The sequence below is a fragment of the Convolutriloba macropyga genome, chromosome 12 (assembly GCF_964194025.1).
Source record: "Convolutriloba macropyga chromosome 12, txConMacr16.3, whole genome shotgun sequence".
In the NCBI taxonomy this organism is placed as follows: Eukaryota; Metazoa; Xenacoelomorpha; order Acoela; family Convolutidae; genus Convolutriloba; species Convolutriloba macropyga.
In genome coordinates this window covers 39286346-39313277 of record NC_134479.1, presented here as the reverse complement: position 1 = coordinate 39313277, position 26932 = coordinate 39286346, and the positions used below count along the sequence as shown (strand labels likewise).

The 26932-nt window shown below is 36.4% G+C and overlaps 2 protein-coding genes across 2 annotated transcripts in view; one reads left to right on the top strand and one right to left on the bottom strand.

Moving 5' to 3' along the window:
* LOC142350494 (uncharacterized) overlaps window positions 1-23068 on the top strand; it is a 169801-nt gene extending 146733 nt beyond the window's left edge. The window contains exons 18-37 of the mRNA XM_075402344.1: window positions 4537-4689; window positions 5206-5292; window positions 5501-5587; window positions 6000-6168; window positions 7053-7231; window positions 10951-11117; window positions 12912-12938; window positions 13587-13693; window positions 13936-14112; window positions 14424-14497; window positions 17290-17467; window positions 17748-17930; window positions 18217-18589; window positions 18940-19070; window positions 19505-19631; window positions 20131-20261; window positions 20587-20706; window positions 21111-21301; window positions 21760-21951; window positions 22620-23068. Of these exons, the coding sequence (XP_075258459.1) occupies window positions 4537-4689; window positions 5206-5292; window positions 5501-5587; window positions 6000-6168; window positions 7053-7231; window positions 10951-11117; window positions 12912-12938; window positions 13587-13693; window positions 13936-14112; window positions 14424-14497; window positions 17290-17467; window positions 17748-17930; window positions 18217-18589; window positions 18940-19070; window positions 19505-19631; window positions 20131-20261; window positions 20587-20706; window positions 21111-21301; window positions 21760-21951; window positions 22620-22793 (3027 nt within the window). The 3' untranslated portion in view covers window positions 22794-23068. The remainder of the gene's footprint in view (window positions 1-4536; window positions 4690-5205; window positions 5293-5500; window positions 5588-5999; window positions 6169-7052; window positions 7232-10950; window positions 11118-12911; window positions 12939-13586; window positions 13694-13935; window positions 14113-14423; window positions 14498-17289; window positions 17468-17747; window positions 17931-18216; window positions 18590-18939; window positions 19071-19504; window positions 19632-20130; window positions 20262-20586; window positions 20707-21110; window positions 21302-21759; window positions 21952-22619) is intronic.
* On the bottom strand, window positions 7727-10385 carry LOC142351131 (ubiquinone biosynthesis monooxygenase COQ6, mitochondrial-like). Its single transcript, XM_075403226.1, has 4 exons — window positions 10191-10385; window positions 9638-9864; window positions 8892-9228; window positions 7727-8491 (listed from the first exon to the last, which is right to left on the bottom strand). Exons 1-4 carry the CDS (start codon window positions 10342-10344, stop codon window positions 7800-7802), a joined length of 1410 nt encoding a protein of 469 aa, XP_075259341.1. The 5' UTR covers window positions 10345-10385; the 3' UTR covers window positions 7727-7799.
* Window positions 23069-26932: the final 3864 nt, after the last annotated feature.

Genomic DNA, 26932 nt, shown 5'->3' with positions numbered 1-26932 from the left:
AAACCCCAGATCGGCAATGAAATGAATTCAGTTAACCTACGATTTTCAGCTTTATCGAATTTTGGCAAATAGAGTGTATATCGCTCTGAAATTAATCCTCACAAAAATACGGATCCATATTTCTGTTTGAAGGATTTAATACGAATAGAAATTAATTAATAATTTAGCATAAAATCACGGACAATACAAGTGCATCTAAAACTGCGCATTTAAAAAGGATACAAAACGCCACAAATACATTAACTTAGAAGCATTGCTTAGAAATTTAGCCTGAAAAGTTATCACTAAAATTTGTTTTTTTTCTAAAAAAATATTAAGTCTTATCCAAATTTTCTTCGGTAATTGAGGCAAAAAGTTCTGAAATGGACGTATTAATTGTGCATGCACTTCCGCTAACTCCCAAAATGTCGTCAAAATCGAAAGGCTCCCCAGAATTATCGATTCCTGAATTTGTCCCAACAGTACTCCCGGCAGCTGCCAAACTTGACTGACTCTGGACAGAAGTAGCAATGTTAGAAGTAGTTGGAGTATTTTGAATTTTAGGGTCAATATTTTCAGGAAGACTGCAGAAGTTGTTCAAATTAGCGGCATGATCACTTTCTGTTTTAATTTGATCACCATTATTCACATTTTTGGCGTTATCATTTGACGGATTCTGGCAAAAATTCACTAAATTCGGAAGTTCACTAACACTTTGACTAGGTCCGATAGCATTACCGCTTTCTGGATTATTGCAAAAATTGTTCAAATTGTGACTTTCTGAGTTTTGAGTTTGACCGAGATCACTGTTAGCGTCCTGTTTCTCAGGTTCTAAAATTTTCGGATTTCTCAAAATATTGCGAACTGAGAATATTTCCTCACTTTTCTCAGTTTTCACTTCAGTAAGGACGGTTGTTTCGGTTGAGCGATCTACGAATTTAGTCTTGCTTACAATTTCCTTCGATTCTTCTGCGTTCTTCTTATGAATTCTCGAATAATGCAACTGCAAATTCGTTTTCCGTTTTGTCTTGAATGCGCACAAATTGCAGTTTAAAAACATGTTTGAATGCGTGTTGAGCATATGATCCAGGAGGTACTGTTTTCTGGTAGTTTTGTGTTCACATTGAGGACATTGAAAATCGCCCGTGTACCGATTCCATCGTTTCTTCTTCGGCGGTGTAGGTGTATGCCCCGGGGGTCTGCAAAATGAGCGATTGTCTAAACTGAAATACTTGGAGCTTTCGGGGGTTCTCGGGGCCGTTTGCGATCTTTCGGAGTTTTTATTAGATTTATTATTTTGTCGCGGAACTTCTGGGAGTAGATTTGGGTTTACGTTAACGTTATGAGAGCAATTTCCAGCGCAAAAATTTGAAAATCTGCACGGCTTGGAATTGTCGCTGCAACCCGCAAGAGAACCAAAGTTTGAGGGAACCGTTGTTGGGTTGTCCTTAGTCGCAAAATACCCGTTCCGCAACAGATCCAACTCTTTACTTGGGTCAAAATTAGGCAAATTGCTCTTAACGGGAGAACCTCGGCAAAACTCCGTCACATAATTGCCTCCAGGTGAATAGTTTCCAATGGACAATTTACTTTGTTCACTTGAATGTCCGCTTTCGTTTGGGTGAACAACCTTCATAGAAATAGTGCCTAATTTGTCATTCGAAGCATCGTCAATAATCGAAAACTGTTTCTCTTTTCTGGTGTCAAAATTTGAACTGGTTGGCTTTTGTTGCTGTAGCTTTGCAAGCTCGTACAACTGGCAGAAGATAGAATTTCTCAAACTGATCGCAAAAGTAATCTCCGTTGATTGTGAGTCCATTTTCACCTGAAGTTCAAAATTTTGTACCCGTAAGAGTCAAATTCATTTGACAATTTATCGACTAGGTCTTTTCCGTTCAGCGTTCAGATCTAAGTACCCTACCGTTCCATATGGGTAGCTCCATAAATAAACCCCATACCCCCCCCCCAAAAAAAAAGAGGGGAAACAATTAAGTTTAATAAAAATAAATAAAGCTTTGTATTACACGACTTTTGTTGTATCCCGGGTTTACAATAACTCATGACTATTTTAGCAGTTCAGCACAGCTTTAAAACAATCCACAATCCGCCGAACAGAATTAAAAGAGAAAAAAATATTTTGATCAAAGTGTGAATTAATTAATATTCAAATACAAACACAAGGGATGATAGTAGCTACTATGGACACTATTTATACTATAGATAGAATATACAAACAATACTTTTTTAGCAAAACTCACTCGAAAGCAACAGAGGTTACTGCTACGGTCAATTCGAATCAAACTGCAATAGTTTATAATTGAGTTGCAAACGAAGGCTTTAAATTCTGCAGGACAATGTATGTCGCATTAATAAACACAGATAACTTTTTGGAACAGATAATAATTTTCTGACAAAAAATCACACTTTTTTTAAAAGTTTATCATGATAAATTCTTGATTCATGACGTAAATAATTTTCTGTGCAAACTTAATCCTAAATTACAAAAATCCAAAATTTGACATTGAAAAATCAACCTTTTCATTTTACAATGCTTTCATAAATTGAACTTTCGATTAAAAATATTCCAATTCCAGCTTTCCTTAAGTCGCTTTTGCCGTGCGAGACCTGTATTTATTAATGCGAAACAGATTTGTTCACACAGAAAGGTTAAAACTAATTGGGTAAACTTGGGGATTTTTTGATTATTAGCACTGCTTTACTTTCACTTCTACTGTCTTATCTTTTCTCTTCTCATGAGCTCCAAAAGGTGGCGGGTGAAAAACAGCCAGGTCTAATAGTGACTTTGTTGTTTCTTCGTCTAATCGGTGCGCTTTCATGTAATGCAACTTCATAGTTTGCTTCCATTTCGAGGAATAAGAACACAATGTACATCCGACTGTAACACCAAAATGGTTTCTTCGGATATGGTTTAGTAAGTACGTTCGCTTGCTAGTTTGAAACTTACATAGCTTGCATCGGAATTCTTGCGGGTTAACTTGTGTGTCATAATTCATTGGATGCCTTCTGGAACTTTGCGCCTCCGCTGGCTGACCTAAAATTTGGCTAGCTGAATTCTTTTGCTGTTCTGAGGTGCAATTTTTAATTTGCTGAGAAAATGTCGAAGTTTTAGAGGGCAGTAGAAAGTCTTCGTCGTCAATTGTGTCGTCAAAGCTATCGAGGTCGGAAAAGGAACCAAAAAATGGTTCAGGTGACAAATTGTTAGGCGAAAGTCTTGCATCTAATCTAGAGGTCGAGGTAGGTTCGCAAAGAAAGGCGTCGTCATTAATTTGAAACTTCTCCGATTCAAGGTTTAATCGGTTCTCGTATATACTTGAAAACCCCAAAGGTTCCGAGATTTCGTATGATTCTCGCTTAACCATTGCGGCTGGAATTTGTAATTTGTTGGTAATAACTGTGCTTTCTGGCACAACTCGGGGAATTTCAAGAGTCTTTCTTTTTGTAATAACTGGAACGTTTCTGGAGCTCGGTTCTGAGTTTGGTACCGAAGTCAGATTTAATGGGGTCGTGAGTTCTGAGGTGTTTACTGGACCTGAAGATACGGATTTAGTTGTATCGCTGGACAGATTAATGACATTGTTTGACAGTGCTGTTTGGGTGGACATTGCAATTATAGACTCTACAGAGTCGATGGAGTTTTCAGCTAAGCTGGACGATTGGGCGTTTAAGTCATAGGATTGCACTGAAGGCACGTTAATTTTTTCCGAATCGTTCATCTGTTCCAAAATAGCAGTTTTTGAAGGTGATCCTTTTCCACAGTTTTGCGAAATTGCCATCGGTTGTTCTAAGGTTTTGCTTGATTGTTGTGAGGTAAATGCTGGCTCGGAAACAACTGGATTAGCTAAAATTGGTGGATCTGAGGAAACTTTTGAAGAATTGGTATGACCATTAAGTTCTGCCATTTTAGACTCGATGCCATTTTTGACAAAATTAGAAGACGAGGCTAACTCAACAGAATATTGGCGTTCGCTACTTTTATTTTCCTGGACGGACGATAGCTTCATAGAAAGGGTTCCAAATCTGTCGTCTGAATCGTTGTCCACTATGGAAAAATTCCCTTCCCAATCTGGTATTGAGTTAACAGGTTCTGAGGTCAAGTTTAGGTTCTGTGCTGCAAATTGTTTGAGGAGGTATGTGCATAAAACAGAACTGTCAAACTTGACAGAAAAGGTCATCTCAGTTGGATTTAGTAACGATACCATGTCTTCTAATCTGAAATGAAATACGTCATCAAATGCTTTTTAAATTTTAGACATTAAATTATGTAGACAGATCAGCTTTATGAGAGTACGAAAGAGCAAAAAGAGAAACTAAGAAAGGAAGAAAGGTCATCATCGACTTTCAGGAAAACACAAAAGAGAAGATTCCGACGCACACCAAATTTGAAACGAAATCGGAGCACTACGTCAGTAATGCATTTTTTTCAAAGACATTTTTTTCATCTGAGCTGAGACCTTGAATTTTTACTCGAAGTTAGCCCTGTTTTGTGTTACAGATCAGTTTTGATTGGACTGTTAATGCACCAAATTACTATTTCAGTCACCTCTGATGATGGCTCTGATCAGTTCACGCCTGTGGGAGGCACACAGGAGAGCTCTACCTGCCAGGGACGAGGAGACGAGACAAGAGATGGCAGAGAACTCTGTCTACTTCGCACAACTCGCAATCGAGATGATCGAACTCAGCTGGCAGGTACTATACACACGTTTACATCACAATGACCAAAACCTGTGTCAAAATACAAAGACCTGAAGTCATTTTGTATTCGACACCACAAAATACATCTCATTTTATCTAATTATCCATATAAAATGAGTTAACGAAATTCCACTTTTAATTATTCCCCATTCCCAGTTTCTAATCATGAGCAGTAATTTTTTTCATAATCCAACTATGTACTATGTCATTTTCATAATCCAACTAATGTGTGTTTTCGTATGCATAATGGCAGTAGTACTCTAGAAACATTGTCATAATTACCAATTGGTTTTGCAATCTGAACACATGCTATAAAATGAATGCAAACACTCAAATCTGACCCGCCATCAATAGACTTTTAAAAACCTTGTCAAGTGACGCCTTGAAGGAGTCTAGCAAGGACGCCTTGTTCAAACGTAAGGATACATCAAGTTTCTATTTTTTTTTTCATTATGGGGGGTGTAGAGGGAAGACTATTTCTCCATGATGGCCAAATATGCTCTACTTCAGGTAAACAAACAGATGGCACAACAGCTGGTTACGTACAAGTACAGAGCATTTGGAAGGGTCACAGTCATGGATCTCTCTGCCTTCATAGTAAGTGCCTCATTGTAACCATTGTTAGATAACTCAATGGAGTAGTCACTACAACTATGATCAGAATTGTCATCATCTCTGACCAGTGTGGCTAGTTCTGAAGCATTGATACTTCTATGAACCATTTTATTTCTGAACATAGCCATAGTATCTCTGATCAGAGTCAATTACAGTATGATCTCTTCTGTTCATGTTATTTGTGTAATAGGAAGCGAAGGAGATCATAGCACACCCTCTGATGCAAGTGGCCATAGATGGTATGTGGAAGGGGGGACTCAGAGCCAGTCTCCAACAGGTATCCATACTAACACTACTATTGAGGCTCATACTTTCATGAAACCAGAGGTACTGCGCACTCACCCTAACTCTATTATATGTCAAACTCATATACCCAATAACCCAAAATCTCTCAAAACTACATCGAACTAAAACTTGTCCTTGGGATTGCTGACCCAAGCCTTGGGTAAAGCTGACCTTTATTCACTTATAAATTCACTTATTCCCAACGAAAACAATGAACATTTCAAATACTCGTTGATTTTTTGATAGCTGAAGAAGCGATTTTTCCTCTTACTGACAATTGTTCAGAAAGGGCAAGAAACTTTGACTTAAACATTCGTATATTAAGTTAAAGGGAATCTAAAAGAAATAAAGATAACCACAATCATAGGTAGTCAACTTTTTTAATGAAAAAGTGTTCTGTTAAGGTCCTGATCGCTTTCCTGTTCCCTTTCCGCATCCCTATATTCTTCCGAGAGAGTGAAACAAACAACAACAACAGTCCAATGAACAAAACAAGTCAACAAAGTGACGGTCAGGCTGGTAGCGGAGATGGAGCTCAATACAATGCTTCACGGAGAGGCACAATTGTCAAAGGTTTTTGTCAAATAAAAGCTTTAAATAACTCCCTTCCCTGGTTGACCACAATAAAAGAAACTTATCAATCATAAAACGCTATATATGGATTTTATGACAACTTACTAAACATACAACGAGTTTGGCAGACAAACACTCCTGGTGGGGCCACCTGCAGTTCTAAAACGTTTCTGTGCATAAAATTTCTGTATTTTACTTTTATGGTACCGAACTTACCATAAAAAGTTTATGAACCGCATCAGTATGTATTTTTTATTAAACAATTGCTATAATTTGTTTGCCAAGAACAGTTTGATGGTCCTCAAAAATGGTTCTGTGAATACAATCAAATTGAAAGCCAGTAGATTAATCGCTAAGAACAATCCAATCTTTTCTCATATCAATGCATGTCTATAGGAGTTAACTTGCCGGCCCGAGCGTAATGGGAGAGGCTTTTTCTTAATTGACGTTTAAGTTGAAATTTAGAGTGTACAGTTAGCCAGAGATCTCATTGGTTTCGATGTTAATTAGGATGGGTTGAAGTTTGGATATCATTAGTCATAAACTTAACAGTCTATCAGCACTGATTTCATATCTAAAACAAATACTTTTTCGATTTGTTTTTCTTAAGGTGCAACATGATGCAATACTGGATTCGAATCAGTATCTTGACATCCAGAAATTTGAAAATCCTGAATGCTACACAGTTACAACAACTTGCTTTAAGCTCTCGAAATTGTAAACCCTATTATAATCCTATCTCTTGCTTCTACGCTTCCTTTATTAGCCCAAGCTTATATTGAATTAATAAATCAAATATCTGTTCTCAGCTTATTAGATCTTGCCTCAGGGTCAATGAAACTTTGACTATAACATGGTTTAAACTCTTAACTCTATTTTTCTAGACAACCGAGGGGGCCCATCAAACAGAGATGATTCCAGAGGTCATTTGGACAATGAGACTTCAGAAGAGGAGGAGACACACCTGGACGTGAAAACAAGTGAGGAACACGAACAGTCTACCCCAATTAGGAAGATGAAACCCATCATGGACAGACCACCCAGCATCAGTGAATTCTTACAGGTTATAATATAGCGGGTCCCATAAAGTTGAAATAAGCGAACGTTTCAAAAGCCACAAATTAGAGTTCTTTCAAAGGTCAAACTTCAAACTTAAAACATGTAGAAAAAATGATGAATGAAAACTTAATGGAGAAAACGTTGACATTCAAACGAGCACGTTGATGCTCAATTGCACGTTTGTGGCGTTTTTCGAACGTTCGCTTACTTGAATAACAACCCAACTGTTTCTGCCAAAAAAATTGACGTACAACCCCGAGTTAAACAAGACCGCTTCTTTTAAACTCACATAATGCCAGGTATTAATTGCAATGTAAAGTAGCACCTCTTATTAGGTCATTAAAATTAGTAAGCGACCAAAAATAAAGATTTCGACGTAGCATTGAAATACTACGCGAGAGAGGAAAAAATTCCCGACGAAAATTCCTGTGGAAAATGTTCAAAATGACGAAGTAGAGAGATTCCACACTCCGCTGCAGTACATCCATTTAAAAACCAATAGCATTGAAACTAAATTCGAGTTAGCTAATCAATATTTATAAAGGATGTCCAAATCATCTCGAAAAACAAAATCACTGCCTGTTCGAGGCCATCTTTGCAAAAGAGTTATTAGCACTTGAGGCCCATTGAACAAAAGCACTATTTAACACGCCCAAATTATTCACCCCAAACGAGGCCAAACTTCGTAACATTACAGCAGGAGAATTAGACTTTCCGTACAACCTATAAATCAAATCGCAAAACAACTGAGTTGGCACGTTATGCGTCTGAGCTTGTCGCTCATACTCCAACAAATACGAACATTTTCCTGGGTTTTCTCCAATTCTTACAGCTTTTTCCAACTGGTTGAACAAAATATCGCAGTCAAGGAGACTCAAATTAGCCCCTTGGCCTGCAAGAGGGTGAATTCTATGTGCTGCATCGCCAACTAGTGCAATACTTGGTTTCACATAATGCACAGCGTGACCAAACCCAACAGGAAATGTCGCCAGCGTCGTCTTTTGAACTCCAGTAACAGTTGGCGGTTTCGGTTCCTCATTGCGGACGTCCAGATACCCTGAAAAATTCTCGACTGCTTTTGACAAAATTCCCAAAACATCGTCGAACTTGGGATCGTAACCAAAATCTTGCGTCCAGTACGAGTTTAAGGTTTGGACTATTTCATTTTCGGGTTTTGAAACGAGTTCGTCCAATTTAGATTTTTCCGCAAACAGCACTAATGAAGCTGTGTTTCTGTCTAGAGGTAATGAAGCAATCGGTCCTGTAAAAAGATCTTTGCTGATTACTCAGGTCAGTTTCTAATTATTTGCAGTAACGTCTTCTGATGGAAAAAATAATTTAACTTCCTCCCCCCCCCCCAAAAAAAAAAACGAACAGCAAATTGAGTTTGCGCTTAAGAAAATAATGCGTTAAAGATTTCTAACATTAAAAACTACTGCGCTAGTATAACTTCAAAAACGCGATAACCAACTCTTTGAACCCCCCCAAAAATGAGCAAATTGTGTTGGTCAAAACTCTCATTTAAAAACGGCTACGACCAGGATTTCAAGGAGTAAACCAATGCACAGGGATAAATGATAAAAAAAAGAACAAAATTCGATGCAATGAATGAAGCATTACGATTGTTTCTGATTATCCAAAAAACAAGCAAAGATCTTTTCCTGAATCCAAAAATCTCTGCCAAGCCGCTTTGTTTCCATCCGGACATTCGACATGTATGGTTCCCACCAATGCATGATGTTTGTAGTCATAACTGAACCACTTCATCTGAGCCAAATTCCTCACTTGCGATTTGAAGCCTTCTGCTCCTACCAGAAGACATGTTTCAATACGATCGCCTGTTTCGAGTGTCAGTTGAACAGACGCAGGATATTGCTTCAATTGCGTGATCGAATTTTGAGTCAAACTGAATTTTTCTGCGAGATTCGAAGAATGATTTTCGATTGTTTTAAGTAGACTTGAAACTATAACTTCACTTTCCAAGAAATGAGCTACCGGTTCCTGAAACAGCAAAGTTTTGGTGTGATGAAATCTTTTGAAACTCAACGAGAACTCTGTCGATCTTAACCATTAACCAATCAGGTCAATTTTGAGTCGTTCACTTTAACAAAGTTTTTATTTGTCAAAAAATACTTGAAACAGAATAATTCAAACAGAAAAAATCACTTTTCAGGGCAACAATTAAGACACTTGAAGAAAAATATCAAAATAAAACACGAATTCTGTTTGTTTCAAATAGACATGACTCCTATTCATTGCACACCACTATAACCTCACTTGTCATTTTCTTAAAAAAATAGGCCGCGAACGTTTCATTTTATCCCAAATATAAACGGAATAGTTTAGGCACAAAAAATCAATCTTAAGCAGCCAGAAGCCTTTTCACAAACGCACATGTTGCAATACTTACATCTGGATCTGCACTGGAAAATGTGGTGAATCCTTTTCTGGATCTCGAATCCAACGTCTGCATCTGGTAAGCAGGCCAGTGTCTGTAGTCATCACACACTACCTCCCACGCACCAGTTCTCTTCAGAACATCCAAGGACGATTTGTTCACGGCGTAAATTCTGTTCGAATAATTCCTCACATCGTTTGAAGAGTTGCTGCTCGTTGACTTAAAAGCGGGAAGAATATCTGAAAGATTTTACACTCAAAAGCAACATTAAATTTCACCAGTATTCAATGCATTTCATTTCAAGATGTGAGAACAAGGCCACAAGTTCAAAAGAACATGGTTAAAAAGCAAACTTGACAGATTCTCGGTAATACTAAAGATAGTTTGGTTGAATATAATGCCAAGCTATATTTTCAACTAAATGGCAAAGTGTAAACTCAATTGGCTCAAAATACACTTGATTCCTGCCACGGATTGGCTATTAAATGAGAACCTGAAAGGCCAGAATTGTCACAAACTTTGTTTGAGAGCAACTATATAAGCCAGAAACGATTGCTCGACTAACTTGGTAATGATTTGTCCAACACAAGGACAGAACGAGACTTAAAGAAAGGACTGGTCTTTAATAGGGCTGCTAATGTCACTCCGGAAATCCCAGCTCCACTGATCACTACGTCATAGAAACTCTTTAAAGCTGCAGTTCCTTTGGACTTGCTCATTATCACATCTCAATCTGAAAAAAAAAACAGAATTGCTGCATCGTAACCTACAACTCGTTTTAAACGTATAAAAGCATTGAAGCATTATGCAAATCAGGCGACCAGTTACACAAATATTTTCAAGAATAAAGAACATAACCATTCGAATTAAAATTTTTCCTTTTGAGAATTTACACAACTTTCTTGCTAGTATATGTTGACACAGTTTCGGGAAAAAACGCGGAACACCCCCCTTAATTTTAGATAGGAAATAGACACCCAAAGAAAAATATTCCCATGGTAATAAAGCCCCACTTGGCTAATGCGCATTTGGCCATGCCTCATGGGTCATAGCCATGCTTTAGAGGCCCGAGTTAATTGATATGAAATTTTAATTTAGGGGTTTATGGGATTTTATTTCCTCGGGGGTTTATTTCCCATCTTAAATTAGGTGGGGGTTCCGTGCGGTTTCTTTTCTAGACCTATGTTGACCAGCTATTACTGCAACCGACTCGCTTAAGCGATTTCGACTTAGTCTTGAAGACATTAGAACAGAAAAAACTGATAAATTGGATACAATCCATCCGTATATATTTGTGCGCACAAACAGATTGTCCTATTTTTCAGGAGGATGAGATAACTCAGAAGATGTTGAAAGCAAAGCGAGATTTGATCAGACGCACAGAAGTGGCCAAACTTGAGGCACTTAGAAGGGAGAAGAAAAAACTTCTAGAAACTTCTAATGAGGGGGACGTTTTCGTTCGTGCGGCAGCAGCACTCCAAAAGATCCAACAGTAATATCCTATTTTTGATTAAATGCTACTTTAAAATATACGTTTTTGTCTGTCAAAATCCAGTGTAAACAACTAATAACGAACAAAAGCTCTAACCCGCCTATTAAAAAAATGTTTGAAGTTAACCACAAAAAATAACGTTACAACACTTTTCGACAACCTTATAAGATTAAAAAAACTAAAGTCAGGGATCTATTCTGTTTTGCCCCCCCCCCCAGCTTAGTGGGCTAATATTTTTTACGCCCCCCAGGCGCACGTGCTATTTTTTACACCGTAAAGTAAGTGCTATAAAAAAATACATAATTTGTAACTGGGTGGCGTAAAAAACTCTGGGGGGGGGGGGGGGGGTGGGGTGGGGTTGCAAACAGAATAGATCCAATGTCAGATGAAATGCTTTCAAACGTGGGAACAGGAGAATCTATTCTGGAAAAATTATGGAATGTTATGGAAGGCTCTAATACGATAAGGCTACAATATTTTAGAACATTTTAGTTTGCGACTTTTGACTTGGGAGCTTTTCGAGGTTTAAAACTAATCTGAGAATTTTAAGAATTTTTCCAGAGCCAGTTTTTGTCCCATTGCACTATTTTTTTTAATAAAAATATGCTGAAATTAAGTAATGTATCCAAAACTCTGAAAACTTGACAATTCAGCTATTTTTGTTCAATTCAGTACTAAAAATTGCCATTGAAAGTTGCCGATAACATTTTTAGAAGGAACGATGCTAATTGTGATGTCATTCGCTTCGCTTAATTAACCTCCATTGAAACTAAGAAGAGAGTAAAGCTTGTTCAATATAAGAAAACATAAACGACTAAAATTGGGCGAATTGCTCTCAAACGACAAGCGAGCGTTTGGCTTAAGTAGTAGCCAACTGGAGCTTAAGAATGCTAGCATTTTTTTTGAGGGGGGGGGGGGGTGGGAGGTGAGCTGAATCGGGGGCTAAGCGATGTGGGGGAATTAGGTAATGGGGGGGGGGGGGTTGAACGAGAACTGGGAGTCCAAAAAGCTAGGACAAGAGGGGTTCCAAATCGCCAGGTTGGAGGAGGGGGCACGGGGTGCCGGAGGGAGGAGGGGGTGTGACTGAGTGGGGGTCAAACTTTTAAGACTTAGAACCGCCCCCTCCGGTAAGGTGTCAGGCTCTAAGAGAGCTGCGCGGCCACTTAATGCCCTCTGAGCGCTACCTGTTTATCCCGTTTTTGCGGACGAAAAGTCAAATAGGTCAGACGAAAAATCTGTCAAGCAAAAAAGTCGCATTGAAAAAGATCACAGGACTAATATAATTGCTACAAACTTCGTTTGAAAGCAATCAATTATAAATATGTTTGGGCATGCCGGGCATGTTTGGGAATTGAATCTATCACGGTTGGAAAAGAATTCAGCTACCAATGTAGTGTGTCGAAAAAGTAAAAAAGCTTTCTAACTTGGAGACGACTCATTTTTATGCATTTAGTTGTGTTGTGGACAACTATTGAGTAATTAAAAAGGTAGTTGTTATCAGTTCACCTATTTTATAGAGAGTGACACAGTTAATATACCAAGTATCCAATCATATTTCTTTTCCAATTTCCATAAAAATGATCGTATCTTCAAAATTCGAAAAACAAATATTAATTAAGGCGTCCGACTGCCTTCAGGCGAATTGAAACAACACATTTATTCGACAATTCTTTACCGTAAAAATGAGCGAAAACTTTATGAACGTGAACAACTATTCAAAAATTTCAATCTTTGTGTTATTATGTCCTCATTATTACTTGTCCTTAAACTGGTTAAGTTCCTTTCAAATTGCAGGCAGCGTAACAACACTCAAATATATGCGTAAGTCATGACATACCTTCCCGAAAAAACTCATGGAAACAAACTTCTGTAATAACATAGATGCACCTGCGAAGAGTCAAAGGTAATAAGGTAGACCGTTCAAGTGTTGCCATTCTTGTATTTCATCAAGTTTTTTTATATATACAGAAGTTGGTTTCAGCAATAGACCTTTCTATACTTTCCCAGAAAATGTGAAAATTGCCAATGCTTTAATCGTGGGGATCCTTTCAACAATATCTCGCTAATTCAGAATTATTTTAAGAAGCATAACTGAAATTAAGGAAAGACATAAGGAAAGACATAAGGAATTATGTCTTCGTCTAGACTCCGTACGGAGAAAAAATTATTCATTTTGAAAATACTTTAACAAAATCTCACTTCTGGTCTGAAATAGCGAGATATGACATCTTAAATCTGCTTACGTTTTATCTGATAAACCTACTGCTTTTGTTAACTGTTTTATAAATTTTAATTTGACTATTGAAATCTTGGGTAGCTTCTGTTTCCAAAAAACTTCAAACTACGCTCCAAATTTGTTGCCAACACCTGGACCAAAAAAATGGACCAGGGAGGGAATCGAACCCGGGTCTCCTTAGCAGAATGTATAAAAGTACTTATTTCGATTACCATGATTTGATATGCATTTAGCATGAAAGAGCTGACGATGAAAAACTATGACGAACAGTTGGGTGAGAGTAGGAGGGGCAGTGAATCAATGGGGGAGGAGTCAGGTGCAGAGGGTGAGGGACAGGAAGGTAAGATTTGAAAACGATCAATTTTCAATTTAACCTCATTTTATAGGAATCCATGTATCAAATCTTGACATAAGTGAGTTCTTAAAAAGGGATCTTTAAGTCCATCTTTTCATGAAAAAAAATCAAATCCTTCAGAAAGACTCCGAAAAACTGAACAAATTGTCGCTGAAAAAGAGATTGTCAAGGAAAGCCATATATGAATTAGAAATTAAATTGTGATCACGTGGATGTATAATTTGCAGCCGAGGGTGAAGAGAGTGAAGGTGGGGAGGGGGACAGTGCCCTGGAAGACAACGAGGACACTGCTAACCAATCAACCACTGTGACTTCCAGGACCAGAGCGGAGAGTGAGGTTGGAAGCAGTCACCCACAGTCCAAGAGACAGAGTTACCAAAACCAAAACAGAATCTCGCAAGAAGGTCAGAAAACAATACTACTTTGATTATTCACCTCTCAAGCTAAAATTTCAAACAATTTTTTTTCATTTCTTTTTCCTTCTGACTATTTTATCCATTACTATTTTCAAAGGATTTGTTTCCCAAAGCAAATCAACAATTTATTTTAAAGCTTCTGTGTTAACGAACTAAAGCATAGATTGATACGGATAATATGTGGCGCACAATTCTTGTAACAAATGAAGCGAAAAAAATATCTCAAGTTGAATAAGGAATGTGAACAAATCTGCAAGTTTAAAAATTTCAGTTGAACATATGAACAGTAATATTTTCAGGCCCCTTGGACCACGACAGTGACTCAGAAGTAGAACTGGACAATGAAAATGACCACGATATCTGCAAGTACCAGGTATAATCTCACTAATAATTATACAACAACACAAACAGTCGCTCTAACTTAATCTTCTTCGTTTTACAGGGACGTCGTTGGACTATGACCATAAATCTCCTTTTGTGTTATATAACTCGGTCACTTGAACCCTATAGCCGTCCTATTACTCGGTTACCAAAAATTTATTAAACAGCGTCAATAGCATAAAATACTATTTAATGACAAATTAGCACTGAACTGAAGCATGATCAAATTGCAGCGCCACCACTTAATCTTTCTAATTTTATTGTATTCTGTTGTAAGCGTCCTGATTATTGCCTTACAGCCCTCAAACAAAGAGGTCAGAAATATTTTACCCCAACTTTCAGTGACTACTCCACTATTTGTTGGCAACTTTTGGGTTGGAACATAGTCCCTATCAACATAGCACACTTTTAATCACCAGAATTGAAACCTCCAAAAAAGTGTCTTTCAACAATTTGCATTTTTTTCAAAATTAACTGCAAATTCTGTTTCTATGAATGTTGGTGATGGTTTTCAGGTTCTTCATTTGGGACCACCGGAACGCGCAGAAATCAACGAGGTCTTATAAGTTTATGTACTCCAACATTCCCCTCTTCTGGATTTCATTTCCAGCTTTCTATTCATCCATATTTGGTGGCAGCTAGCTGTTTATCACTACATAATTGAGATCATCGTATACGTTTCCGTTAATGCTTCCCGGTGGAAAAAAATTAACCCTAGCTGGTAAAATAGGATGTCAAATTGATCAATTAAACCAACTAATTTTTCAACATTAATTTAGCGTTGTGATTTGTTTCAACCACTTAAAGAGAAGGCTGTCATTTTTGCTCGCACTACTGTATTAAAAGATCCAAAAAATAAATCTGGATAATTAAAAATCATATTAGGCCATACAGATGCCATTTTATTCCCTCAACAACTCGATTTCGTCGATACTTGCACAGTCCAATATACGCACATAGCACGTTCGAGTGGAAGAAGTAGAAATTTACTCTTAGATGGGGCATTAACGGAAAAGATCTCAGAATTTTCTATCACTGATTATGCAGCTCGTTTTCAAAACCAGAAAAAAATCAAGATACTTATTTCTCAACACAATCTTCATTTAGATAGACAATGCATGCAATGCAATCTTGACAGCCAAAAATAGAGCTTGAATGGTTTAATATTGAGAAAAGATGAGATAGAAAATCAATACCCTCTTTAACATAATTTAATCACGGTTTCAGCACCTTAACCGATTGAAAAACCGATATTGAGTTTGCACTGATAAAATAATTCTGTAGTTAGTTGAAAGAATTATCAGTATCTATTAAAAAAGAGAAAAAGCCCCTACCCGACTATCCATATATTTAGCACGTGAGCTATCAGTTAAGTAGCAGCATGGCAGAGAGATTTTGCCGAATCATGAGAGACCGCTTTGAAGTGGCCTGTAAACGACAATTATAATCATTAAGAAAACTGCCAAATATGTATTCGATTTCCATAATTGTTATTAGTTAACAAACACAACCACCAGATTACCGGAACATAGCCGCCGCTGATTCCCAAAACCCCGGATTCGGATTTTTTTTAAAAAAAACAGAAAATATTGATTTTTTGTACAAAAACCTTTTTAAGGCGCGAAATATATTGATGTCATTTTCTAGTTGTACATACTACTGTTTATTATAGAGAGGATACAAGGGTTATTATCAATACCAATAGGCATTAGAGATGGTAACTAATATTAAACGAACAAGTTTAATTAGTGGTCTACTAAAATTGGGCTTTATGGGTTTATCCCGTTTATTTTTGATTTCATTTTTTATGACTCCGTTCATTGTAGATTGCCTTGCTGAGCAATTGCTGTTTAAAAACACTTTAACAATTGCTGTTTAAAAAACAGAATTTTAATCAAAATTTAATCACGGTTTCGGCACCTTAACTGATTGTGAAACGGATATTGAGTTTGCATCGATTGATAAATGCTGTAGCTAGTTGAAAGAATTATTAGCATCTAACAAAACAAAACAAAACAAGGCCAAGGCCCTACCCAACAATTTGGGAAAAATACAATGATTTGAAAAACAAAAAAGTACAAATCTGCAAAAAAAAATGAGCAGTTACTTTCGAAATGGTTGTTATCATTCTAAAGCTGTACAAAAGTAACATATTATGGCATAAAATGAAGTCGACGCTTGTAAAATAATTATTGAGGCATTGATTTTAACTTAAACCAAACAAATGCATATGTCATTTTTTGTTTCCAAAGAAGCGCTCAGCTTTTTAATCATAGTGTGCGAATTCCACAGAAGTTTTAAAAATATTTTTGTAGTTTAAACCTTTTTTGTTTGATTCTTATCATTCTGTCATGCGTAGCTGTATGTATAGATGTATTTTTTAGCAAATATTTTAATTTTCGTTTCGCGTTCAATTTGTTTTCAATTTTAAACCAACCAATTGCAATGTCGAAGCCAACTGCGTCAATAAATCTTCAAAAAGTATGGATTCTCGACAAATAATGCAGATAATGTAAAAAAAAAGACGACTTTAAAAACTTGACAACTTTTTTAACAGCAAAAACAGCGTTTTGAAACTTCTTGTCTTGAAAAAGATGGCTAGAAACAGAAACGACAGAAAATTAACCTGATGTTAAAACTTAGATAGTATAATAATTTTGTAACATATAATAGCGGTAGATTAACAAATAGATGGTATTTAGTTAGTTTGTTTGATGTGTGCACAGTTTTTCCCTCGAAATATCTCAATATAAGACACAGTACAAGACCACTGATTTCCAACAGGTACAGCACCTTGGAGACGAGGATGATTACCAACAAGCCGGACCAGCTGGATCTAGACCGCACAGTCTGGCTGGAAGCACCACAGACATCAGCCAGGGACTCATTACACCAGCTCTCACTCCTAAAGTAGCCGCTCGGTTCCTATCCATTAACAAGAAACTAACCCAGTCGAAAGAAGGTTAGTTTCTTTTCAATATCAAAAAATGTGTTATACTATTGCAAGTATTTACTCAAAGTTGAATTGTCTTCAGTTCCGAAATTGATTTTTGAGTTGCTTATTTTATCAACCATAGTGAAGATTCAGATAAACTTGAAATCTACTGTATAGCGCTTTGAACCATCGAATGGTGAGACAAAATAAATGCCAACATCAAAATTAACCAAAAATGGAGGTCAAAAAAATGAAAACGTCTCGATCCATGCAATTTACCGGAATCATATGATTAAAATTACACTAGGTGAATGTGCCATTGATATGGAGTCACGTGACAGTGCAAGTGCCCGGCCCAGTCCAGACCCCAAACTGGGCAAAACTCTGGCCAAGAAGGCCGGCGAGTGGTTCCAGTCTCAATTGGTTCCAACTGGACCTGCTGGAAGTACTGATAGTGGTGGTGCAACCAGAATTGACCTAGAAATGAAAGGTTTTAATCAGCAGTCAATTAATCAACACATTCCAACTTCATCCTTAAATCATTACTAACTTCTGTAGCAGAGAAGGATATCAAGCTATAGGAATTGAAAAAACAAGCCAAAAATTATATTAATTCAGCAAAAAAAAGGAATCTGAAAACAAAGTTTGATTCCAAACAAAATTCTGAGCCTGAGCAATTTCGTATTTCTTCTTTCTCCACACCATTGTGAACCGAAAACATCAAAAAATAGGGTGAAAAACACTGAAACAAAATAAAAATCGCTAATTTTTTGCAGAGAAAGAAAGCGCAGAGAAATCGAAGAAAAAGGCGAAAGAAGACCTGAAAAAGAAATGCTCCGAACTGCAACCTCAAAGCGACTCTTCTGAACTGTCGACTAAAGAGATGCTCTTCCTTTTCTACACTTCACCCATCGCTAAATTCTGCATGCACACAATAGCTTATCTCGTCTTTCTAAATTTATTCACAATTTCCACATTCGAAACGGGACAAGGAGTCAATTCTATCTGGGGGATGTTGAGTTTCCAGTTTATGGTGTGCTATGCCCTTGAGGCCTATAGACAACTCGTGTCCCAGAGGGCTAACTGGGGAATGAAACTGAGAATTTGGGCAATGAGCGAGTGGAACATAATAGAGCTTGTCTATCTCAGGTGAGAAAAACCAAATGATGAACTTCTGCATTTGAATCGACAACCACATTAAAGATTTTGAAATAACTCAGTAAAAGTCAATAAATATTCCAGCATTGACCAATTGATTTAAAAAAATATCAAAGCCAAAAATAATGACAAATATTTGGTTCCTTGCTGTTGTTCGGTCGTTTCCATTAAATCCGCGAATTTTTTCTCGCAAAAAATGTGAACCCAACTTAGTCAGCATTTTTTTTTACTAGAGCGCAACCAATAAACTCTCACTCCAAATTTCTCTCTTTTGCAGTCTTGAAAACTGCCATACATTTCTTTCTCTAAGAAGTCAATGACGCCATGTGTTGTAATTTCAGCATGGGTCTGGTGTCGTTTCCTCTGACTGAGTGGGAGGCCACTCGCAACACTGCAATTGTGATGAATTGTGGCATCAACATGCTCATGTGGATCAGACTTCTTCGATTCTACCAGTGCTCTTCTAAACTAGGTCACTTAAAATCAACTCCTTCTTAAAACATTGCAGACAAATGCGCCATCAATACTGATCGAATTTTTAGTTCAAAGTATTTTGGCGCCACGGTTGTTTAAATACCTTCTAAACCATGTTCCTTTCTACAGGCGCAAAAAAGTAAATGCATGGGAAGAAAGCCTTATTATCTTTCCAATGAATACAGATTGAGGAGAAACGTAACTGGAAACAGATTATCTAACAAAAATTATTTGAAAAACAAAAAAATTGTCAGGACCAATTCTTCAACATTTTAGTAGATTTTCTATCTGATGCTCGTGTAATTATGTATCCATGTATGCTAAGTACTAAACATTACAATATAAAAAAGATTTCAATATGAAAACAAGATGTGACGTAAGTGTAGTATGTAACGCGTGTATCTAAGAGTACGTGTATCTATCTGGGTTTAGGACCAATGTGGATAATGATTCGCAAGATGATGGCAGAGACCTTGTGGTTCATGGCTATCATGGTGGTACTGCTGTTCGCATTCGGAATATTCATATTCGCTGTCAATGTACCCACAGATGAGTCACTGTAAGTCACCTTATAAAATCAATACAACGCAAAAAACAAGCACACACTGCCAAAAATGTTTCCTAAAATTCAAGCAATCAGATCAATATGACTCATTTAAGATGGTTCAGTCGTTAAGGTCAATAAGGTAACAGTGATAATCGACCTGATTGACTGACGAGTTACAGTTAGTTCAAACATTATTTAAAAACAACTACATAAAAATGTGCATTTAGGACAAACAATTCGGAACAATTCGTAATCTTCACACGTTCAAAACATAACTTTCAAAATACCTTTCAATGGAAATCTAATCTTACTTTGTGATGTTGGTTGGAAACCTGAATAAATGCCAGAATTGATTCAAACAACACCTGCGTAAAGTCTGCTCTTGATTAAAATACGATTTGGTATCGGGGTTTACGGCAAAAAGTTTGTCCAACAAGAGCGTAAAACATCTTGTAGCAAAGGTTAATGTCTTAAATGTCAAAAGTAGCAAAGGTTAATGTCTTCATTTTAGGAGAGAACAATGTGAGCTGCAGCTGATGATGCAACAGAACCCGGACATTGTACCAACAACTCTCAGTTCCAGCTCAACCATAGCCAGCATGGTGGCAGGAGGGGGCGGGGGCAAAAACAGCGGTGGCACAGGTGAACACATCGCACATCAATAAACCATAACTAACAAAAATTGTCAATGACGAACTTGTTAGAATGTAAATAATGGCCAATATTATTCCGTACAAATTCCAAATCAAATTAATTGTAGTGAAAACTGCAATAGAACATAGAAATGCGGCTCTCGACATGTTTTTACAACACGATGGTCTGCAAAACAATAGATTATAGGAAGCTTGGTTGAAGCACAGGTGCTTGGTTGAAATACGTAAAAAGAAAGGTATTCGAAGTTAATTTGAAAAAAAAAAAAACAAATCAATATAAAGATTCTTAACGTGGCAATATTCCACATTAACAGGTATGCCTGCGAATGAAGAGATGGGAGGAGGGGGTGAGAACATGACATGCGATAGCACCCCACACCACTTCTGGATGAAGCCTTCCTACATCTTCCTCAGACCCTATCTTATGTCACTCGGTAAACACAGCGTCTCATTACAGAGTCCATAATGACGTAACTAGTGCCGTCAACTAGAAATAATATCCGCCGTATTACATAAGAGTGCATATTAACCAGTTCATGCATCTCAAAAGAACGTTTCAAATTAATATGAAAAGCCAGGCTCGAGAATATTCGAGCACACAGTATTTGTCTTCGGCCATTTAAGGGGACTCTAACATGTCAACAAAGATCAACAATTACTCGAGTTCCAAAAAAGAGGCAAATTCTAATTATAGCAAAGACGTCAACTGGGTTGAACAGGAATTACGACTTGAATATCGGATCATATTTACAAACAAAATTTTAGAGAATAACTTGTTAATTCAAAATTTTGTACGCTCAGAAAATTGTTGCTTGGCATACTTTAATCTATATTTGAGGAAACCAATTCCTGGACTGGACCTTTCAAGGACGTCAATTCCGTTTCACGACGTGGATGTGTTTCTTCTTCGTGGTGATAGGAAATGCGCTGATGTTGAACCTTCTAGTTGCAATCTACGGAGGAATCTTCAACGAGATTGTGCAGAAAGCAGACATAGAATGGAAGACTGAAATGTATTGGTTAATGAAGGCAAGTCGTAAAATGTAAACGTTTAACCAAACTTTTGTTATGCTTATAAAAATTTGAATTTACATTTCATAGATTAAAAAGTCACCAAAAAGGCTCCCCTGACCATTACTTGATTTCAAACAAAATTAATATGAAAGGTTAAAAAAAACTTTTTGGTTAACTGTCAAAAAAATGGAAAATGCTCACGTTTGCAAAACATATAGAGTTTGCAAAACATATAGAGTTTGCAAAACATAAAGAGTACGCTTCTTACAGTACGATCTTGCAAATACGCTTCTTGCAGCTCTTCGAGTTCTGATTTGCATATTTTTGAGATTAATAAAAAGCCAATTTTGGAAACTAGCAATTCTTCAAAGGAAATTCTGCAAAGTTCATTCAATTTGAGCGGTTATCGCAGTCCTGATTAAAAAAAGAATCAAGACTTGGTTACCAAACCTCCAGCAAATGATTGATTTCAGGACTTCAAGAGCAAGACGTTCCTACCTCCTCCTATCTCGATAGTTGAAACTCTGATATTGTGGTTGCACTTTGTATGTCTGGGCAGGAACAAGCCAGACCCAACCAAGACTCTCGAGGAGGAACACAAGATACAGTCTCTGGCTATCCTGGAGAGTTATTGCGTGCAAACAGTGTTAGAGACACGCAACAAGGTACATTAACATAAACTAACTAATTAAATAAATAAATTAACTAATTTCGGGTCAATACTATTTCGCCCTCTACTATAAGAGGTCGCAACCCCGATTACAACTGATGTGTTTCAAATAGCACGTTGGGGTAGATCCCTAGCATCTTGTTCGATTTCCATCTTTTCAAAAGTGATAATGCCAAAATCTGTTACATTAAATCAAATGTTCTTCGGAGCGCTGCAAATTCTCTACGTCGAGCTATTCAGTTCGTTTCGAAGCCAAGAAAAAGTAAAAACTTTTAACCGAAATATCTGCTAGAGAGTTATAAATAGTTTTGATTCCCGTGTCCAACATTCTGCATATGTAGGGTTTTAGGGAAACGCTTCGGGGTGAAAATTTGCTGGGCTAATTTATACTAATTTATATCGAGATAAAAAAATATGACATTGAAACGTTGGGCTAAATGAATTGGGGTGAAAGAAAATTGAGCCCGATCTATTCTGTTTCGGCCTCCAAAAAGCTTAGTATGCATATAAATTTTACGCCCCCCCCCCCGTTACACGTGCTAATTCTTTTTACTTTTTAAACACACCTTGTGCTATATAACACAAAATTTGCAAATAGAAGCATAAGCATAAAAAAACAATTGGATGGGGGATAGATCCGTAGAACCTTCACTCATACTTCAGGTAAAGACTACAATGGACGTTACAAATGGAGTCATCCGGAACCGCGAAATCAACTGTGGGAAAATACAAGAGAGCATTCAGAACATTCACGATTTGAGAACACAGCTATCTAACCGGAAACACGAGAGAGAAGAAAAGCGAAGAGAACGGCAGCGAATTTCTGCTGCCAAATGAAAAACTTGTACTTTTCTGCAAAAAAAACGCGGCGTAACTTTTATACCCAATTTAAATGCAATTTGTACTATTCAAATTTAAAAAAAAATCGAGCAGTTTTGAAAAAAAAATTCGTGTAGCATCCAATAGTCAGTACAAAATATTATTGTAGCAGTAAAATTACCGGTTTTGGTGCAATATTTAAATCTGAAACAATTTGTTAATAAACACTGATGCATGATTTATAATTCACCTGAGGATAACAAGGGCAAAAATAATTAAATTTTTCTAATGCACAGTTCTGCCCAATGCGATGAAGATAATTTTAAAACAGGCCATTCCTTACGAGCATGTGAGTATACAGAATGTTCCAACGTTTATTTCATTCTTTCTAAAACTTTCCGTTCGACGGCAGCAGAACATCTTTTTCATCCTCCTTCTAATTGAAGAGAAACTGAGAACAACAATTCTGTCGTGATTAAAAATGGAAATCTGTGATTCTTCAATTAGTGACCGGATAAATCCATCATTGAAAAATTTTGATTGCACATTTGAAACCTTAGCAGAAAAAGAGACCTCACAAGTCCTTGGTAAAATGCAGCCAGTTTTGAAAAAAGGAGCCTACAGATCAACTGTTTCTGAAAAACGAGAATTGTTGGACAAACAAGTAATTCTCAAGAACTTTTGCTATTATAATTTACTTTATTAAAAAAAATCTAGATCACAGAGAAATCAAACACATGCAAATGGTGTCATGGGAACCACAAGAAATTACCAAAGAAAACAAAAACCCATTAACGTCGGAGGAATTGCTCTCGAACAACAATCTTTAACTTTTAATTTTTTCTTTGGATTCTAATTCTACACTTAAATGAGCTCTGAAACGCTGGATCGTCTTAGAATGCTTAGGTATGTTTCCGATTTTGGCTGGAGAAAAAAAGACGGCCTGTAGTATAGTTCCCTATTACAGAAATGTTGGAACGATAATTGTCTAACTATCTGCCTTTCAACATAACTCAAGTCAATACAAACTACTTGACTTGTGAAATACTTTCTATTTTTCATAGATAATTTCAATAATTAGAGGTTTTACAAACAGAAAAAAAAATCAAGAGTATCAGTAGACTATGGAGGTAATCGAATGGAGCTGATGTTTATTGTTTTCATGGTATCTCTTTGGAAAATTGCTTTTGTTATTTTGTGAATTTGGGGAAGTTTACAGGAGTGAATTGAATTTAAATCATTTTATATTTGATATCATGGCTCTAACTATTATATTATGCAACTGAAGAAACTAAAATTATCTCGTTGAAAAATGCTTTGCTATCTACAAATAATTTATGGTCTTTTCTTCTTGTGTCAAAAAATGCCACAATCAATTTTAATATTAAAAACTAATCCCAATATTGTCCCAATAACTAGTCCCAATGTAAGAAACCGAAGTTAATCATGAAAAATGCTGACTTTAATTTTCACAAGCACAACAATTAATTGAAGGTTTTCAACATGAACATTTCAACATGAAAAATGTGCTTCACCTTTAATTTTCACAAGTACAACAATTAATTAAAGGTTTTCAACATGAACATTTCAAGAAAAGAGTGAAAATGATAATTCTCCTTTCCTTTTGCGTAATTTAAAATTTAATTTATATATTAGGCAATACCTATAATTGGAGAAGTCCTAACCTATGAATCTTTAAACGCAAGATTTTAACATACTGATTTTCAAAATCCAAAAAAAAATCAGCAAAGATGGCATTGATAACATTTTCAATTTTCATGGTTTCAAACATCGATTACAGGTGTATTTTTGTCAATTCATTAGATAATTGCCATTTTCAAAACTAAACACTAACTTTTGAAGACAATATAATTTTCAGTTTTGCATCGGAGCTTCAGAGAAAAAAACTTGAGCGTCTGCTTTCTCTTATGAAGACTATATTCTGTGATATCATTGCTGATATAAATCCTCAATTGCAAGCTGGTTTAAAATCAGAAGAAAAAGGAGCAGTCTTTGTTTGTTTCGACCAAGTTTTTGTTGTTTTTTGCGAACTGCAGATTGTTGAGCTCTGTAAATGTTGCTCTGAGCTAGAAAAAAATTCTAAAAATGAATGATACTTCAGCAAGAGGAAAAAGTCGTTTCAAGACTCAGACAAATAAAGTATAGGTCTGCATGTAGCGAAATTGGACATCGAGGATAATTTCGAAATTATTTAGTTTTCGGTAGCCGGCAGTTTTTATGGGAGCAAAAATTTGACACAAAGGAGGAGTTCAAACTAATGACCTCCCGGATTCCAATCAGATACAAACATCACTATGCAACACCTGCGTTTGTTTACTCTAGCTAGCAATTATCTTTAAGCTAGCGATCGACTTAATTTCTACCACTTTACAACTTCAATCGATATTTTGAAACATGAAAATGAAAATGTCATCAACGCCATCTTTGCTGAAATTTTCTGGTTTTGAAAAAGAAGCAAGTTAAATTCTCGCGTTTTAAGATTCTGAAGTTAGGACTTCTCCAAACATACGTTTTGCCGAATATATACGTACGCAAAAAGGAAGGAGCATGATCATCTTCAGTCTTCTCTTGAAATGTTCATGTTGAAAACATTTAATTTTCACAAGTACAAAAATTAATTAAATGTTTTCAACATGAACATTTCAAGAAAAGACTGAAGATGATCATGCTCCTTCCTTTTTGCGTAAGGTGAAGCACATTTGCCAAAAGTCGGCATTTTTTATGATTTAAGCGTTGTTTGGTTTCTTACATTATTTTTGAAGATCATTTATGGGAGTAGTTTTTACAATAAAATTAGTTGTGGCAATTTTGACACAAGGAAAGACAAGTAGAAAGCAAAGCATTTTCATTAAGTTGAATAGAGCCATAATCTTAATTGTTTTAAATTAGATAACCAAACAATAAGGATTAAAAAAAAGATAAAGTTGTGCAACCGTAGAAACTTAAATTATCGCGTTGAAAATGCTTTGCTTTCTACTTGTTGTCTTTCCTTCTTGTGTCAAAATTGCCACAAACAATTTTATTGTGAAAACTACTCGCATAAATGATCTTCAAAAAATGTAAGAAACCAAACAACGCTTTAATCATTAAAAATGCCGACTTTTGGCAAATGTGCATCACCTTTAATTTTCACAAGTAGAACAATTAAATAAATGTTTTCAACTAGAACATTTCAAAAAAAGACTGAAGATGATAGTTCTCCTTTCTTTTAGCCTACTTTAAAATTAAACTGTATATATTGGGCAATATATATGTTTGGAGAAGTCCTAACTTGAGTATTCAAACGCAAGAGCTTAACATGCTTTTTTTCAAAACCAGAAAATTTCAGCAAAGGTGGCGTTGATGACATTTTCAATTTTCATGGTTCTAAATATGGATTGAAGTTGTACTTTTGTCAATCTATTTTTCTTAGACATTTGCCATGTCAAAAACTAAGTACTAACTTTAGAAGACAATATCATTTTCAGTTTGCATCTGACTTTCATTCAGAGAAAAAAACTTGAGCGTCCTCTTTTCACTTCAGGAAAACTATAATCTGTGATATCATTGCTGCTATAAATCCTCAATTGAAAGCTGGTTTAAAATCGGAAAAAATAGAAGCAGCCTTTTTTGCTTAGACCAGGTTTTTGTTGTTTCTTTTGCGAACTGCAGATTGCTGAGCTCTGTAAATGTTGCTGTGAGCTAGAGAAAAAATTTCTAAAATGAATGATATTTCAGCAAGAGGAACCATTCGTTTCAACATTCAGACAATTAAAGTATAGGTTTGTATGTAGCGAAATTAAACATCGCGGATAATTTCAAATTTATTTGGATTTCGATAGCACGCAGTTTTTATGGGAGCAAAAATTTCTCAGCATGGAGGAGTTCAAACTAATGACCTCCCGGAATCCAGTCAGATACAAATATCACTATGCAACACCTGTTTTTGCTTACAATAGCTAGCAATTATCTTTAAGCTAGCAATCGACTTATATCTACATCTTTACAGACTTAGAGCAAGAAATCAAACGTCAGAGTCACTACAGGGCAAAAAATTTTCCAGTACTAAAGCGCAAAACACTCTAAGTTTCTACGGTTGCAAAACTTAATCTTTTTTTAAGCCTTATTGTTTGTTGATCTAAATTAATACAATTAAG